Genomic DNA, 18,072 nt, shown 5'->3' on the forward strand with positions numbered 1-18,072 from the left:
TTTTCGCCATCGGTTCCCTCACCACTCCGGCCACCCCTGGTCCCGCGACCTCCCGCCTGGTGTAATCGATCTCAACTTTGCTTTCCCCGAGTACTGCAAGTCCGGGAAAACAATCTGTGCGCAAATCATACCCTGGTGACGTTTGTGCTGTGGTGTGGTGGAAAAATTATGAGAAAATGTTCGTTTTTTTTTCGCCGAGCTGGAATGTCTTCGACGACGGATTCTGAGCACAAACAAGAAGAAAAAAAACGCTGAATCGGAATATACCAGGTTTTCCTATTCAATAATTTTTTTTTCGACTAAATTTCTTAGCTTATCATATTTAAAATATTCAAAAGATACCCCTCGGGTTCGGGTTCGGGTTCTGGTCGGGTTTCTGGTGTTTTACTTTGCTTTGCTTTGGCTTTGCTTTAACTTTGCTTTGACTTTGCTTTGGCTTTGCTTTGGCTTTGCTTTGGCTTTGCTTTGGCTTTGCTTTGGCTTTGCTTTGGCTTTGGCTTTGGCTTTGCTTTGACTTTGCTTTGGCTTTCATCATTTTATCATTTTAGAACAAAAAATAACTATTTTAACGTTTAAGATATGATTTGCAAATTTACGCCAAAAATAAACTCGGGATGAATAAATTTCAAGTTTGACAGCTATCAGTGGTTTGTTTATATACTCAATTACATAAATTTTATCTGTAATGGATATGTAAACATACCACCGGTAGTTGTTAAATCTCGGTTGATTTTCCAGAAGGCCGTAACAGCAAGTGACAGTTTCTCTTTGTTTACTTTCTCTTCTATTAATTACCAAGCGGTTTACACGTTTATCACTTAACTCTTTGCATAGAATGATGCTTGAAACGTTCCACTTCCAAACAGAACTGTGAAATACAAGAAAATCTTTTTAGATCACATCACAATAATCGAAAGAGAGAGTGAACAAAGAGAAACTGTCACTTGCTGTTACGGCCTTCTGGAAAATCAACCGAGAAATGGCATTTGTTCAGCTTATTTTGTGAGGTTGAGGCAATATTCGTGTAAAGCCTACTAGATCACTACGAAAAAGAAACCTTCTAGCGCAAAACTCAATTATCAGTAGCGACACCTGTAAATGAAAAAATGGAACCACGAAAAAAAGGATTAATAAAAGTAATAAAGTAGGAGTAATAAAATAGAATTCGGAGGGGAAAATGGATTTTCAAAGTGAATATTAAAACTTTTTTTTAAAAACATGTAAAATCGTTAGAAATGAAAAATTGGGTTAGGTGATTTTTTTACGGACGAACTTTTCTTTAAATAAGAACCATTGTAATGTTAACATTTCGAGGACTAGAATGTTTAGCGATCGAGTACCATTTATTTTGGATACTTTACTTGCTATTGCCAGGCTTTTGAAAAATAGGGAATCGAAACAAATACTTTAGTTTTCACACAATGAATTAAGGATCGACATTACCATCTTCGAGTAAAAACTTTTTCTTCCAATTTTGCTATGATTTTTCAAATCGATTTGCCCGTTTTTATCGCAAATCGTTAAAAACATTAACGATTTGACAGCTCTTGCTAGAAGGATCATCGCTAGAGATGCCAGGTAAAAGCGGACCTTACACGGTCATTAAAAGTGTCATTACTAAAAAAATAATATCATTTTAATGAACGTGTATGGTGCAGTAATGACGAGTTTTCTATGCAAATTTGAAATATCTTTATTTAGTCCTAGGACAGGACCAGACAACTGGCTTCTTTTTCCAGAAAAATATTCCTCTTCTTATTCCGGTTGCTCCGTGCTGTAAATAATAAATGCCTCGCGATCACTGCTGCCAGTAGAGATAATTGTTCATTCTGAAAACTTTCTCCCCTTATAACATGTAATTATTTATCATTTGAAAACACTTAGACAAGTGTTATATCGGTCAAAAATATAGCTCTGGATTCATTTTGATCGGATGTTTGTTTTGAAGAAAACGTTTAGTTGAAACAGCTTAATAAAATTTTTCTAAAACACTCATTTTTGAGTAATTAATTTTTGCAGCTTTATTAACTAAAGTATTCAACATATTCTTTTTGAGAAAAATAATAACATACAGAAGTATCCAAAGATTGGGTGCTATTCTCAACCAACATAATCAATATTCTCGTCCATATCACACTTCGTGATTTCAGGCTTTCTCTTTGTATCATCCAGTGATTGTTAAATGTACTCGTATACTTTCCGCATTGACAGAATTTAAAAACAAATTGAACTTAAATCCTATTGAAATCAATAATTTTGAAAAGATGACCCGAAAAATAAAATATCCAATATCAAGCTACATTGTTACCGACGATACTGACAACACTTTTTCTACTACCCTGCAGTAATCTTGATTTCAACAACTTGTACTTGCTTATGTCAGTTTCAACCAATCACGAGCTGGTCCGAAATTGGTCCTAAAAGTGGATTAACAATTGTCAGGTCCTGTCCTAGATTTAGTCATTATAAATTACAAGAATAATTCTCGTGTAAGAGCCGCTAAAAAATTCAAATATCTTCAGGCAGGGTTGCAAAAGTCTGTATATCCGAAAAAAAAAATCTGCAGTTAGCAAGTATGTCTTTATTCCTCTATAAAGTATGTTACGCTAAACTGAGTTGGCGAGCAAAAAAAAACCGGTCGTGGCAATTTCAAAAGTCAGTAAATTTTTACGAAAGTCTGGGAAAAACTAGATTCTGCACACCAAAAAATGTCTGCTGCTGACTATGTACAAAGTCTGCAAATTTGCAGACAAATCTGCAGATCTGGCATCTCTGATCATCGCTAAACAAGCAGCCCCCTGCATTTAATTTCTACGTGAATATGCCAACTGGCTGTCAAACGCAAAACTCGAAGTAACTCAGTGTCTTCTATGTTTTAATTTAGGATCCAAGAAAACGATGATGCTAGCAAATTCTCGGTTGAATTTTCAGAAGGCCGTAAGAGCAAGTGTCAGTTTCTAGAATCTAGAAAACAATGTTTTTGTCTCGATTTTAAAAGAATATTCTTCCATCATTCGAACTTGAACCGCAAATAAATGAAAATTCATTGGATAACAAACATTTCTTGAGATTTTGACAGCTTCATTCCAAAACATCATCGTTTGAACTACAGCGCTATCTATTTGTCGAACTGTCGTTGGGAGGCGATCTAATGTTGTGTTTCACAGCTAGAGGCGTACGCGTGCGACGATAATGACTGCAATTTTAGCTGTCAAAATACAAGGGAAAACAAATTTTCATTTGTAAAATCATTTATTGCTTATTTACAACGCCATTTGTTTAATTGAAAAGTTAATTTTAGCGTGAAAAAAGTCATTTTCTACCTCTGTTTTTTCGCATTACCAAAGATTCTGTTTTAAACAATGATAATTTCAATTGGCATATTGTCGCAAAACTTAAATGTAGAGGCGCTGCTTGTTTAGAGATGATACTTTCAGCAAGAGCTGTCAAATCGGTAGGAAAATTTCTAATTACTCCACCTTTTCAACGATTTCCTTTGAAAACGGGCAAATTCATTTGAAAAATCATAGTAGAAGTTGAAGAAAAAGTTTTTACTCTGATGTGGTAATGTTGATCTTAGTTCAATGTGCGAAATCTACCGTTTATTCAGAATAGAGAATTAAACTTGGTTTGATAGCATTTTTCAAATGCCTGGAAATTACAAATAAAGTATCCAAAATAAATAGTACTCGATCGCTATACATTCTAGTACTCGAGAAATCAACATTACACTGATTTCTGTTAAATAAAATGTTGACAAAACCTAACCTTACCCAGTTTCACACATTTCTGAAGATTTTCCATGTTTAATCGTAGTTTACACTAAAAAAGGCGGGTGGGTAATGTCAGAGACATAACTGGATGTCGTGAATACGAAAACAACTGACATGTTCCTTAACACTTCCGACTATCAATTGTATGAATTATGCACGCATTCCCCTTTTTCACATTTTTCGCAAAAACAAAGAAAGCTTCACTTGATCTCGATTACTGTGAATTTCACACAGCGAAAAGTGCACAAATCTAAGCAAACTGTTCTTGATATGTAGTAAACTGAGGATATTTCCCTACGATTTGCAAACAACAAATCCTAATAGTTCTTTAGAAAACTTTTAGAGCCATTAGAACGGCTGATATTGTGCAATGCTCTCCACCGTTGTTTTTTTCCCAATGCTAATGACTGGCAGCTGTGACGAATTCGCTCTTGTCGAAAGCGAAACTAGCTGTGCAGACGACACAAAACACATCTGCTCATAGGGGCGATAAAATCCAAACTGATTCAATTTTTGTTAAGAGATTTCCTTTTATGTGATTTCGTTTGTAGCTTTTTCACTAATGGGCGGTCCTAACGGCTATAAAAATAGCCGCATTCAGAATTTTAATGTTGATTATTTCATTTCGGATTTGCATAATTTATTGAAAGAAACTATCAATATGCTGAAGGGACTCGTTTCTAGCATTCAGAAAAGTCAAATTGCGTAATTCTCTACGACATTAAACTCTGGAACATTTTTCGCAAAAACAAAGAAGGCTTCACTTGATCTCGATTACTGTGAGTTTCACACAGCGAAAAGTGCACAAATCTAAGCAAACTGTTCTTAAATTGTAGTAAACTGAGGATATTTCCCTACGATTTGCGAACAACAAATCCTAATAGTTCTTTAGAAAATTTTTAGAGCCATTATAACGGCTGATATTGTGCAATGCTCTCCACCGTTGTTTTTATCCCAATGCTAATGACTGGCAGCTGTGACGTAATCGCTCTTGTCGAAAGCGTGCAGACGACACAAAACACATCTGCTCGCAGTGGCGATACAATCCAAACTGATTCAAGTTTTGTTGAGAGGCTTGTTTCTACCTGATTTCGTTTGTAGCTTTTTCACTAATGGGCGGTCCTAACGGCTATAAAAATAGCCGCATACAGAATTTAAATGTCGATTATTTCATTTCGGATTTGCATATTTTATTGAAAAAAACTATCAATATGCTGAAGGGACTCGTTTCTAGCATTCACAAGGACCAAATTGAGGAACTCACTGCGATATTCACCACTTTTCGGAACATTTTTCCCGGACGATTTGTTGTACAGCAGCAGATATTTTGTTCTCTTCCTTAGAACGCGTTCTGATTCTTATCACTCTCTCAGAGGGTAAATTTTGAAAAGGCACCCCACAGTAAAGTAAGTCGTATTCACGACAAAAATGGGTTGTATAGAGGTACAGTAAAGTAAATTCCGCATAATTCTTTAGGAGTATTATTATGGTTTTAAGAAGAACCGAATAGAAGTCTGGAATAGAGAACTGGACCCTGAGTTCAAGACCTAAATTTAGATCCAATAACAGACTCAGAATCCTGTTTCAGTCGCTGCTGGTTCTCGCCTTGGTGGCCAGCAAGCGAATGAGAGATGCGACCTGAGCGTTTGAGGTTTTTATTAACTACGCAGAAGGTGCATTCTCTCTCGCTGCTGGCTGGTCCACGCGCTTCGATGGCCAGCAAGCGAATGAGAGATGCGACCTGAGCGTTTGAGGTTTTTATTAACCACGCAGAAGGTGCATTCACTCTCGCTGCTGGTTAACTCCCGCTGCTGCTGCTGGCTGGTCCTCTCGCCTTGATGGCCAGCAAGCGAATGAGAGATGCGACCTGAGCGTTTGAGGTTTTTATTAACCACGCAGAAGGTGCATTCTCTCTCGCTGCTGGTTATGCCCCGTTTACACTTCTGCTGGCTGCCAGCATGCTGGCGTCATTGTACTGCCCTCTTAGGAAAAAACGTTCAACTGTGGTCCAATGATCCAAAGTATTAGACCAACGAAGGACCATCGTTGAACGTTTTTTTTCCTCAGAGGGCAGTACACTGACACCAGCATGCTGGCAGCCAGCAGAAGTGTAAACGGGGCATTAACTCCCGCTGCTGCTGCTGGCTGGTCCTCTCGCCTCGATGGCCAGCAAGCGAATGAGAGATGCGACCTGAGCGTTTGAGGTTTTTATTAACCACGCAGAAGGTGCATTCTCTGTCGCTGCTGGTTGATGATTCCACTCCCACGACGTCTGCTTCCATCGAACGCACGAAAAGAAATGATCGATTTTCGACCACGGTTCCCCTTTTATACGCATTCAGTTGAAGATATGTGCCTGACTATCTCAAAAACGTCGTCCTTGCGCGAAAAACCCAAGCGAAAGTAAAAAGTTTTCCGCGTTGTTTTCAAATTTTAAGAAAACTTAATTTTTGAGTTGTTTGTGGTTATCGCACACTGTTCAAAATATTATCCTGAATTCCTGATCATATTTTTGATGAAATGGTGAAAGAATTATGTTGCTACCATTAATACAAGTCGAGATATTCGCGATTAAGTTCTGCCCATTCTTCCATATGGCTAATTTTGAAAAGGCGCCCCATAGTAAAGTAAGTCGTATTCACGACAAAAAGTAGTAGTAATCACTTTGAAATCGATTTTCTTCTACTCCGAGTGTACTTTTATTGCTGATATCTATTTGTACTATTGAATAAACGATAAAAATGTTGCAAATCACTACTGCCAATAGGAAAATTTCCGAAAGAATCCCCCTTTTCTTGGTTCCTTTTTTCATTGGCAGGTGTCGCTACCGGTAAATCAGCTTTGCGACAATGTGCCAATTGGCTCTCAAACGCAAAACTCAAATCAATGCCGCGCCCTCTATCTTTCACTTTATGGACCAAGAAAACGATGATGTTAGCAAATTATCACATAGAGCAATATAGGAATCGAGTATTAAATGCGGAAATAGTTACTAACATAATATTTTGTCGTGAATACGACTTACTTTACTATGGGGTGCCTTTTCAAAATTAGCCATATGGAAGAATGGGCAGAACTTAATCGTGAATATCTCGACTCGTATTAATGGTAGCAACATAATTCTTTCACCATTTCATCAAAAATATGATCAGGAATTTAGGATAATATTTTGAACAATGTGAGATAACTACAAACAACTCAAAAATTAAGTTTTCTCTAAATTTGAAAATAATGCGGAAAACTCTTTACTTTCGCTTGGATTTTTCGCGCAAGGACGACGATTTTGAGGCAATCAGGCACATATCTTCAACTGAATGCGTATAAAAGGGAAACCGTGGTCGAAAATCGATCATTTCTTTTCGTGCGTTCGGTGGAAGCAGACGTCGTGGGAGTTGAACCATCAACCAGCAGCGACGGAGAGTGCACCTTTTGCGTGGTTAAAACCTCAAACGCTCAGGTAGCAACTCTCATTTGCTTTTCGGTAGTCGTAACGAGAAGTTCAAATTTCAGATATTAGTTCCGCAATATAGGTTTAGTATTCAGAGCCTGCGTGCTGTTTCTAATTTCAGTTTCGAAATTGCAGTTCTAGAATTCAAACTGGATTCTGAGTCTGTTATTGGTTGTAAATTTAGTTCTTGAACTCAGGGTCCAGTTCTTTATTCCAGACTTCTTCTATTCGGTTCTTTTTAGAACCATAATAATACTCGTAAAGAATTATGCCGAAATTTACTTTACTGTACTCTATACAACTCATTCTGGTAGTCATGGCGGTCTTCAAGTTTCAGAGCTTAGTTCCGGAATATGGGTTTAGAATTCAGAGTCTGCGTGCTGAACTAACTCAACTCGTCACTCTTCATCACGAACGCTTTCATAAAAAGTTCTTTTCAGAGCCACCATTTTTTATTATAATGAACTATACTGCTTATTTCATAATATTTAATTGCGTTTCAGAATGTTTAATGTAACTAATATGTAATTTAGTCTAGGCGCATCGTTTAAATTTCTAGCAATGAAAGAGGGGAAAGTTGCACAATTCAAACAATCGATCAATTACCAATTCGAATTCGGAAGCATGAATAAAGCGTGTCATATTCGTATTCACGACATCCAGTTATGTCTCTGACATTACACACCCGTACTTTTTTTTCCTTGAACAAACCTACGGAATGGGTGAAACTTTTACATGAAAAGTAAACCTTTAATTTCTTCAATACTAAATTATATTTAGATATTGATGCAAAGTGAGGTTATGTCATGAATTTTCGTAATCGAAATTAAAGGTTTAAACAACTACTTGGGTGGAATAAACGGCCAGACCAACTATTTCAGAGCGGTGTCAACGAGTAAAGTCAATATTATCAAACTATAGGTCATTCTGAAAGCAAAAAACTTGGATTTTTGCTCTAGCGGAATATTTAAAATATTGGTTAAAAATCTAATGGATAGAAATCAATGTTTTTTTCCCTAATTACAACAGAATATTCGTTGATTATTCGAATTTCAATTACAAATAAATAAAAATTCACTGGAGAATTAACATTCCTATGTATTTTGACAGCTTGGTTCGAAAAAATCATCGTTTGTACAACAGCACCATCTACATGTCGAACTGTCGTTAAAAAGCGAATTTTAGCTGTCAAGATACAAGGGAAAACAAATTTCCACTTGTAAAATCATTTATAGCTTATTTACAACGTCATTTGTTGAAGTGAAAACTTAATTTTAGTGTGAAATAAAATCATTTTCTACCTCTGTTTTTTCGCAGTATCAAAGATTGTGTTTTAAACAATGATAATTTTCAGTTTCGATTTTAGCATGCGATAAAATGTAATGTTGATCATTTTAAAATGATTTTATTCGTCTCGTACATTTTTAAATATTACTTTAAAAACCGTACAGATGCGCAAACCTAACCGAATATGCGATATTACGATGAGAAATAGTTTTTTACCGCACGTTGAATTCATTCCTCTAGCGTTTAAAATAACTTCAACCGAATCGAACTAATTCCAGATCTCGATATTGGTCAACATATGATCTTATAGAAACAAAAATGATTACACAAAAAAAACAAAAAAAGTTTTTTCTTACATTTTAAAATAAACAGTTCTTAGGACAGGTCCTAAAATTCAACAAATAATTGAAATTATACAAGTTCTCCATAGCAGCCTGTATAGAATTCAATCGTCATCCTAAGAAAGGTTCAAATAATGAAACTTAGATGTCGCGTCAAGTAAAATAAGCTATGCGTTGGATTGCCAATAGAAATGATAAAGACTGTTCCACAAAGTATGGACGCAACCAAAAACCGTTGCCATTTCGCAATGGTTCAGACTCTGTCAATTTTTATGGCTGCGTCCTGTTGTTTACACTCTTCTCTAACCACTTGTGCAGTTGATTATTCGTTTTCATTAGTTTGTTTCGAAATGCGTGGACTTTCAGCAGAAAACGTCGAAAAAATTGTGTAAAATTTGTGCACAGAACGCGGACTGTCACTGAGAAAGATAGCAAAAATGGAAGGAGTAAATGAAAAAGCCGTGCGAAATGCAATCAGGAAGTTCGATGAGGATAACACCTTTGAGGATAAACCGAAAACGGGTCGAAAAAAACGGTCCTGCTAACCCTCAGTTGGATAACCGTATACTGAAGGCGTTCGAGCAAAAGAAGGAGGTTTCAGTTCTAGATGTGGCCAAAAAAGTGGGCACTTCAAATGTTCTTCGTGCTAAAGAACATTTGAATCTTCGAACCCATAAAAAGCAGAAACAACCAAAACGTAGTCCAAAACAAGAAGCATCGATTAGGCCGTGGGTTCGAAAGCTGTACAATACGATTCTTGCTGGAAATTTGAACTGCATAATAATGGACGACGAAACCTACGTGAAACTCGATTACAAATCCTTGCCGGAATCACAATATTATACGGTGCGAGAAGGTCAAGTGTTAAACCAGTCCGAGACATCGATTGGAGTCGAAAAATTTGGTAAGAAAGTTATGGTCTGGCAAGCAATTTGTAGCTGCGGTAAGATTTCGAAACCCTTCATCACCACTGCTTCAATGGACAGCGAAATATAAATCAAGGAATGTTTACAAAAACGGCTTCTACCCATGATTCGAAGCCACAAGGATCCTGTTGTCTTCTGGCCAGACTTTGCTTCTTGCCACTACTCGAAATCAACGGTAGAATGGTATACTACCAAAAATGTCACTTTCGTCCCAAAAGACATGAATACACCAAACTGCCCATAACTTCGACCAATTGAAGAATTTTGGGCATCAACGAAGGCAGATCTTAGGAAACATGTCTCGGCAGCCGAAACCATTCAACAGTTCGAAAAAGATTGGAAAAAAGTGTCAAAACTTGTCGCCAAGAAGTCTGTACGGAATTTAATGAGGAACGTTCGCAAAAAGGTGCGCCAGCTATTGTACAATGGCTAAGTAGCAAATGTTGAGGATAATATTCTGTTGTTGTAGTTTAATATTATCAGTACGTCGAATAAAATTTGAATATCTAACACTTGTGAATTATTTACAGTGAAATCAAAGTACGTCCATACTTTCTGGGATAGACTTTATACACCGAAAATGAAAACTACCTATTATCTACCTCTTTTTACTTAATTTTAAGTCAAGTTTCTCTTGCATCTCTTCTTTCATTCTGTTCTTCCATTGTTGTCAAAATACAAAGAGCGAAAGAACCCAACAGCGAGAGTTTCGTTCAATAAGCTAAAATTAAGTAAACTGTCAACATGAAATTGAGTCAGTACGACTCAACTGTAGAGTAAATATAATTTCCCATTGAGTAGATATAACTAATTTTTAAGTTATTTTTTGCACGTGGCTTACGGAAACTACCTAGAACCACTATACCTAAAAAGTAGGCTATTAAACGGAACTCCCAAATTGGGTGGAATGTACTTAAAACTAGGTTGTTTTGCGATTCCGTGTAGAATTTCAGAAAAACTGACTTTTGATCGGAGCAGAGTGGCCAGGTTATTTTTTCAAAAATCTGTCAAAACTCAAAAATTTATCTGGATTTGTCTGGGTCTACTATATACAAGGAAATTTTTGCCGGGCTTCATTTTCAGTGAGCCAAAAAAAAGGTCTCCCCACCTATCGTATAGAGGCCAAAACCGTAAAGATCTAGTAAGATCTGACTAAATCTAGGAAAAATGAAATGTCTGGGAAAATTTGGAAAATCTGGCAAAAGATCTGGTTAGTTTGAGTGTCTGGCGAAACGAGGAAAATCTGGCATTTGCCAGACAAATCTGGCAACCTGGCAACGCTGGATCGGAGCTCCGGAGACTTTTAGTGTTATTTAGCATTCGACTCAGTCTGACGAGATCGGAAGTGCTAATGCAGCTGTCAAACAAATTTCACTAAACTGTGAATGCAACTCTCAAAACCCGTTCGGGAATTCCTCGAATCAAATCGAACAATCTCGAATTAATTTGTGTCTATTTTGCGAGAAAATTCGTGTCAAAAATTATGTACAATGAGACTGTTTGAATGACAAGACCACCAGGTGGATTAAGAAGAGGTTTTTGTATATGATGAGATAACTACTGGAGCCGTTACCCTACTATGCATTTTTCAAAGATCATCACCAATTTATGACAAGTCATAAATTTCAGTAGCAAATTATTTCCTGTTGTTTCATAGCTAATTAGTTTAGTAAACCATTTGAAAGATGCGTTCTAAGAAGATCTGTCGTATCCGGAGCGAGCAAAAAAAAAGTAAATAAAAATAAACACGGGCTCTCAAATGACCTGCACTTTGATTAATCACCCGAACGACAGGACAGGAACTACCCACCGAGCGAGCTTGGGTTTGCGAGTCATCAAGGTCGGGTGTCAGTTTCTTTCTGATTGCCCGCAGCTGACCGGTAAAGCTGACAGTAATCGACAGAATGATCGATTGAATTTGACTGCCAGTATTATGCTATAGTGAGTACTGTCAAACGGGATGCCGGCCAGCTGCTTCTTGTCGTCGGTGGTACGAAAAAAATACAAACGTCCGAAGGGCAGCTCGAAGCAGGCGGCCCGTGTGAGGTGTTGAAACAATCGCAGCCGCCTTCGATCGCCTATCGCCGCGATAATCGCATTTGCCGTGAAATTATGTCTGGTATCATCAAATATTTCGCTCCTAAGCTTACCTCTTCCGTACTCTTCCACCCGATATGGTTATCCGCGTAACCATAAATCCCGCCTAATTGGCGATAAATTACTGCATTAATAATAAATATTTATACAACTTATTTTTCCGTGCGATTTCCATAAGGCGTGTGCAGGGCGCCCAGAGTGCCTTCCGTTTGCCTGCGAGCGCGCGCGTATTCACAATCGCCCATTAGAAGGAGGCGTTCGGGAGATAACTTTGGGCCGGCTGAATGTAATCAAATGACACCGGAGTCGGGTTGCAACTCGCTAATGTCTTCATTAGCGACTAACCCCTCCCGCCGATTGGCGATCGTAAACAAAGCTACTTTATGGTGCAGTGTGACTACTTCTAATGCAAGTCATTTTTTTTCTTGTCCGCAGAATGTTTCACCGGGGAGCCAACGCTGCCACAGCAACCGCCATCTGGTGGACCAGCTGCTGTTGGGTACTGATCGGTACCCTGATCCATCGGACAGCCGGGCTGGACCCGAAATTCGATCCGTCGACCCGGATGCGGCTGGTACTGGTGCCAGCGGATGCCACCGTCGGTTCCATCATCTACCGGTTGCGGGCCACCGACGAAGAGTTCGAGTATCCGCTACAGTTCGAGTTGGTTGGTAAGTAGTGAAGCTGGGAACCACGGACCACGCAACGTTCGGATGGTAATGCATCTACTTCTCCGGCGCTTCCAGGTGACGCCTCGGCCTCGACGGTCCAGATCGAGACTCTACCGTGCACCAAGTTCAACTCGATCTGTCAGGCCAACGTGATACTGACGAGACGGCTCGAACCGGGCCGGTACTACGATTTCCAGGTTTCGGTGAAGGACACCAAGGGGGGCATGTCGGTGCAGAGCTGCTCGATCACGGCCACCAATTTCACCACGCCGCACGATCTCATATTTCCGCACAAAACCGGCATCATCATGGTACCGGAGGTGAGTTCATTTTGGGAAACCAAAACTTTGGGAGGGATATTCTAAAAATTGTGCAAAAACTAGGATTTGGGAAAAAGAAAATTTGCCATTATTCACAATTTTTCTGGATACCATTACCGAAAGCGGATACTTTGGTTTAAAACAATGTTTTAGTGGATGGGTTGATCAGCTTGTTAATGAATAATTATGATTCTCAAATCGAGTAATCTGATTTGCAATCGAAATGGAAGCTTTACCAGAGATAAATTACAGACATGACAGTACCTATCTTTTTTTTTGTCACACATCCACGGTCCTTCGTGAAACTGGCAACCATGATAATAAACTGGTTGCACTGCTGACCATTCACCATACACGCTTAAAAATAGTTACTCAAAAATGAGTAAGATCTCACTCATCTATAGAAAAAGTGGAACAACTCTAATTTAGAGTAACTCCTTAGTTACTCAAATTTGAGTTCTTCCACTTCCACGATTTTTGGGTAAAAACTACTCATATACTGAGTAATGCTTTATTTGCCATGTGCCAAGAATATAGTAATTAGTTAAATTCTGAATGAAATTTTATTCCACATATACCAAATTTGCGTAAAATTGCTCCTTTTTTTAATTGTATTGTATTCAAATATTAAGTAATTGACACGCAATACATAAAATAATCATACTGTGTTTATTTATTATTCCGATTTCTAACTTCGAGATATCATATCAAGTGGCGATCGCTTGGAGTAGTGTGTCAATCGTAGCTTAACATACATGTCAGTACTGCTCAGGCACCAATCAGACACTTGTTCCTCATAAATGACACACTTGAGCATATTTGTTTCCATTCTGAAGCACAGCACGGATCCCTTCTGGACACAATAACTGCGTCGATGGCACGACGAAGAGGACAGTCTAAAAGTTGTGGTTTTTGCAGACACAACACCGTTTGTTTTAAGCGACTCACTCTTGAAATACGCGATCTCACTAACAAAAAATAGAACCTGTTGCTAGAAATGGTTATTACAACTTTTAGACTGATCTGGCGAATAGTAGCAAAAAAAAACGAGTTCTTGCGTTAAACTCAAATTTAGAGTGAGAGTTACTCATTATTATTGATGGTAACTACTCAATTTTTGACGTTTCCATGTATCATTTGAAAATGAGTAACTAGTACTCAGACTCTGAGTAACCTTTTCTAAGCGTGTATGTACAATGCAAATGTCAAACCATTAGAGCCGTTCTGACTCGTTGGCTTATTTATAAACACCAACCCGTGGACAACTTGACAGCTCCTATACATCGAGAATATAAGTGAAAGTTTTGGTTCTCTGGTTCCACAATGGCGTCGTAAATAGAATAACATTTGAAAATCAGTGATCTGCGAAAGGATTTATATAATCTAACTACCAATAGAATCGAAATTTTTTCAACTTAAACGTGTATAGAAAAAGCATTGAAGTATTTCAATAGTACACTATTGAAAAACCTATCTCATTTGACCCATGTCAACACCAGCCAATCAGAACGCGTTCTGAGGAAGAGAACAAAATATCTGCTGCTGTAAAACAAATCGTTCAAGAAAAATCTTCCGAACAGTGTTTAATATCGTAGTGAGTTCCGCAGTTTGGTCCCTCTGAAAGGCAGGAATGAATTCCGTACAGCATCCTGATAGTTTTTTTCAATGAAATGCAAATCCGGAATGAAATATCGAAATTAAAATTCTATATGCTGCTATTTTTATAGCCGTTAGGACCGCCCATTAGTGAAAAAGCTACAAACGAAATCACGTAAAAAGAAACTTCTTAACAAAAATTGGATCATTTTGGATTCTATTGCCACTGCGAGCAGATGTATTGTGTGTCGTTTGCAAAGCTATAATCGCTTCCAACAAGAGCGATTACGTCACAGCTGCCAGTCGTTTGCATTGGTGAAAAATCAACGAAAAGAGAACAACAGTGGAGAGCATCACAGAAAATCAGCCGTTCTAATGGCTCTAAGTTTTCTAAAGAACTATTAGGATTTCTTGCTCGCAAATCGAAGGTAAATATCCTCAGTTTAATGCAAATCTAGAATAGTTTGATTAAATTTGTGTACTTTTCGATGTGTAAAATTCACAGTAATGCGATCAAGTGAAGCCATTTTTAGTTTTGCGAAAAATGTGAAAAAGGGGAATGCTTGCATAATTCATACAATTGATCAACTAGTTGATATTCGGAAGTGTTAAGGAACATGTCAGTTGTTTTCGTATTCACGACATCCAGTTATGTCTCACACATTACCCACCTGCCTTTTTTTAAACTAACACTACGTACCTGCACAAAACTTCTACGTCACGTAGAATAACAACAAATTTTCTTTCTAAGTATAGGTGACACTTAATTTTCACACTATTTTTGCAAGAGAAAAAAACAACAACAAACCGTTCCAGCAAACTGAACGAATATTTCGTGCAATATGCCGTTCAACAAGCGCTCAAAGGCCAACAAAATAGAACGGCTTGCTGAGAAGGATGGTTGTGTTTGACTGACAATTATATCCAGAGATGCCAGATCTGCTGATTTGTCTGTAAATCTGCAGATTTTGTTTGTTGCAGACTTTTAAAAATCGAGTTTTCCGCAGACTTTCGTTAAAAATTGCAGACTTTTAAAAATGCCGCGACTTTTTTTTGCTCGCCAAGTCATTATTATACTTTATAGAGAAACTGAAGCCTGCAGGCATTTTTTTCGAATTGACTGACTTTTGCAACCCTGTCTGAAGATATTCGAAATTTTTCCTGGCATTATTTTTTTTAGGGAAGCATGTTTTAAAATTAATATAACGATCCTGAATATAAAGTAACGCGACAGGAAAATCTGTTATTTAGCCTAGAACATGAAATCAACAGTGCCTATTTATCCGAAAATTATACATTTTTGGTCAGGAATACTTTACCCTGCATTGCTTCGTTGTTTTATTAGGCGAAAGTACAAACATTAGAAACACTTTCTTCAATCCGAGGAAAACATTTTGTGAACTGAGCTAATCTGGATCTGGATTCAGGCTTCGTACGGTAGGTGTGCGTAAAATTTCAATATCGCCCATGCGATTCAATTTTTTATCAACACCAGATCCCGTATAGTGAAGAGTGATCCTTAAATTTTATTATGTTTGCAAAAACGGAGAAACGATAAAGCAATATCTTCTTGATTTAATTAAATTTGTCACCGGAATTGCGGAATAAAATAGAAAGAAAAAAGTAAAGTCAGAGACATAACTGGATGTTGTGAATACGAAAACAACTGGCATGCTCCTCAACACTTCCGAATACCAATTAGTTGATCAATTGTATGAATTATGCAAGCATTCCCGTTTTTCACTACTATAATTTGAAACGATGCACCTAAACTAAAGTTCAGATTAGTTACATTAAACATTCTGAAACACAAATAAATATTATGAAATAACCCGTATAGATTTTTATAATAAAAATACAGATTAATCTGTATACGTGGCAACCTTGTTTCGCACGGCATATTTCCAAACGACACCCTTAATAGTATAAAAATGTGTTCTATATCAACACTTTCATTTTTGCATTGCGTGATTCGTAATTGAATGTATTAGTGACGGTGCAAACTTTGTCTAGTTTTATTTTGATAAATCTGATGCTTTTGGTACGAAAGAGTAAATTCAAATCATTCATTATGATGATCTGTAGCACTAAAAAGTGCTTTGAATTGTCACGATCACAGCGAAAAATGCACAAATCTAACCAAACTGTTCTAGATTTGCCTTAAATTGGAGATTTTTACCTTTGATTTGCGAAGAAGAAATCCTAATAGTTCTTTAGAAAACTTTTAGAGCCATTAGAACGGCTGATTATATGTGGTGCTCCCCACCGTTGTCTTCTTTTCGTTGTTTTTTTTTTCACCAATGCAAACGATTAGCAGCCAAACTAGCTTGGCAAACGACACAAAATACATCTGCTCGCAGTGGCGACAGAATCCAAACTGTTAAATTTTTTGTTAAGAGGTGATAGTTAATAGTGAACTATTGAAAAACTTCAATGTTGTTGCAATACTTAATTTTGAACTATTTGAGATTATGTCACACAACTGAAAATTTTATCATAAAATTGTGATCAGATTTCCGATGGCATGTAGCAAAAATTATGTTGATTCGTTAGATACAACAAGAGATATTCACGATCAAAAACTTATCACTCTCTCAAAGGGTAAATTTTGAAAAGGCACCCCATAGTAAAGTAAGTCGTATTCACGACAAAAAACCTCTATGATAAATTTTGTCAACCTTCAATCCCGGGACATGATCGACTACGCGATCGACCGTTTCCGCCTGTCGCTCGTACCGATATCGTACCGCCAACTCATACATCAACGTCACCGATGCCGATTATCGCCAGTGAGCACACAGCGACCAGGCCAACCAGCGACAAGATCTCGGAAAAAGGTTTCGCGAGATCCGATGATCGCGATTGTATGTCTAATGTACTCTTTGCAACGCCAACTTCAACGCCACGCGATCCACAAAGCGCTAACGGTACCCGACGGAAAAAAAGCGACGACGACGACGACGACGATCCTCTATTGCCGATAGCCCTGTTTCTGCGGTCCAGCCTGGCTCGAGGCTGAGCGAACGCGACGGTTCGCGCGTCATTCCCAATGCAATTGCCATTTTCTGCCGTGTGTCAGCCGTCGTCCTCACCGCCAACAGCCGCACCTTACCGGTGCATATCTCACGGACAATTGCAAATAAATAATAATCATAATGAATAGAACAAAGCCCATCATCGCCTTAGGGCGTTGCTCCGCACCGGGAACCGACGCGGACTCCAGTGCCCTTCTACGTTCGGTGAAGTTTTCCGCGCGTGGCCTCGATACCTGTTTGCCCTACTTGCCATGGCAGTAGGCGCTGCCACAGCATCAGCACCAACAACAACAACAACAGCAGCAGTGGCCTATGATAAATGGGTTATCGTGGATAATTTACTCGGCCTGCGCTGACCATCCGCGCGAGAACGCGGAAATGACGGCGCGAAATTCATGAGCCACGTAAAATACGGGGACAAAAATGGAACCCACGGCTTGTGCGGCTGGCCAGGGGGAGCCCTGCTTACCTGAAAAAAAGAAAATATGGGAAGAATCGAAGGTTGAACGGTTTCGGTTAGGCAGAAACCAAGTTAAAATATATTGCTCAAGAACATAAAAGGGACAGAAATTTATTGC

General features: G+C 38.3%; 1 protein-coding gene across 6 annotated transcripts in view; it reads left to right on the plus strand.

The window, feature by feature from the left end:
* LOC131425966 (cadherin-86C) overlaps nucleotides 1-18,072 on the plus strand; it is a 517,779-nt gene that overhangs the window by 443,993 nt on the left and 55,714 nt on the right. For all 6 annotated transcript variants that reach the window (XM_058588302.1, XM_058588301.1, XM_058588305.1 and 3 more), the window contains 2 exons: nucleotides 12,308-12,543; nucleotides 12,619-12,863. In XM_058588302.1, coding sequence (XP_058444285.1) covers nucleotides 12,308-12,543; nucleotides 12,619-12,863 — 481 coding nt within the window. The remainder of the gene's footprint in view (nucleotides 1-12,307; nucleotides 12,544-12,618; nucleotides 12,864-18,072) is intronic.

The sequence above is a fragment of the Malaya genurostris genome, chromosome 1 (assembly GCF_030247185.1).
Source record: "Malaya genurostris strain Urasoe2022 chromosome 1, Malgen_1.1, whole genome shotgun sequence".
Classification (NCBI taxonomy): Eukaryota; Metazoa; Arthropoda; class Insecta; order Diptera; family Culicidae; genus Malaya; species Malaya genurostris.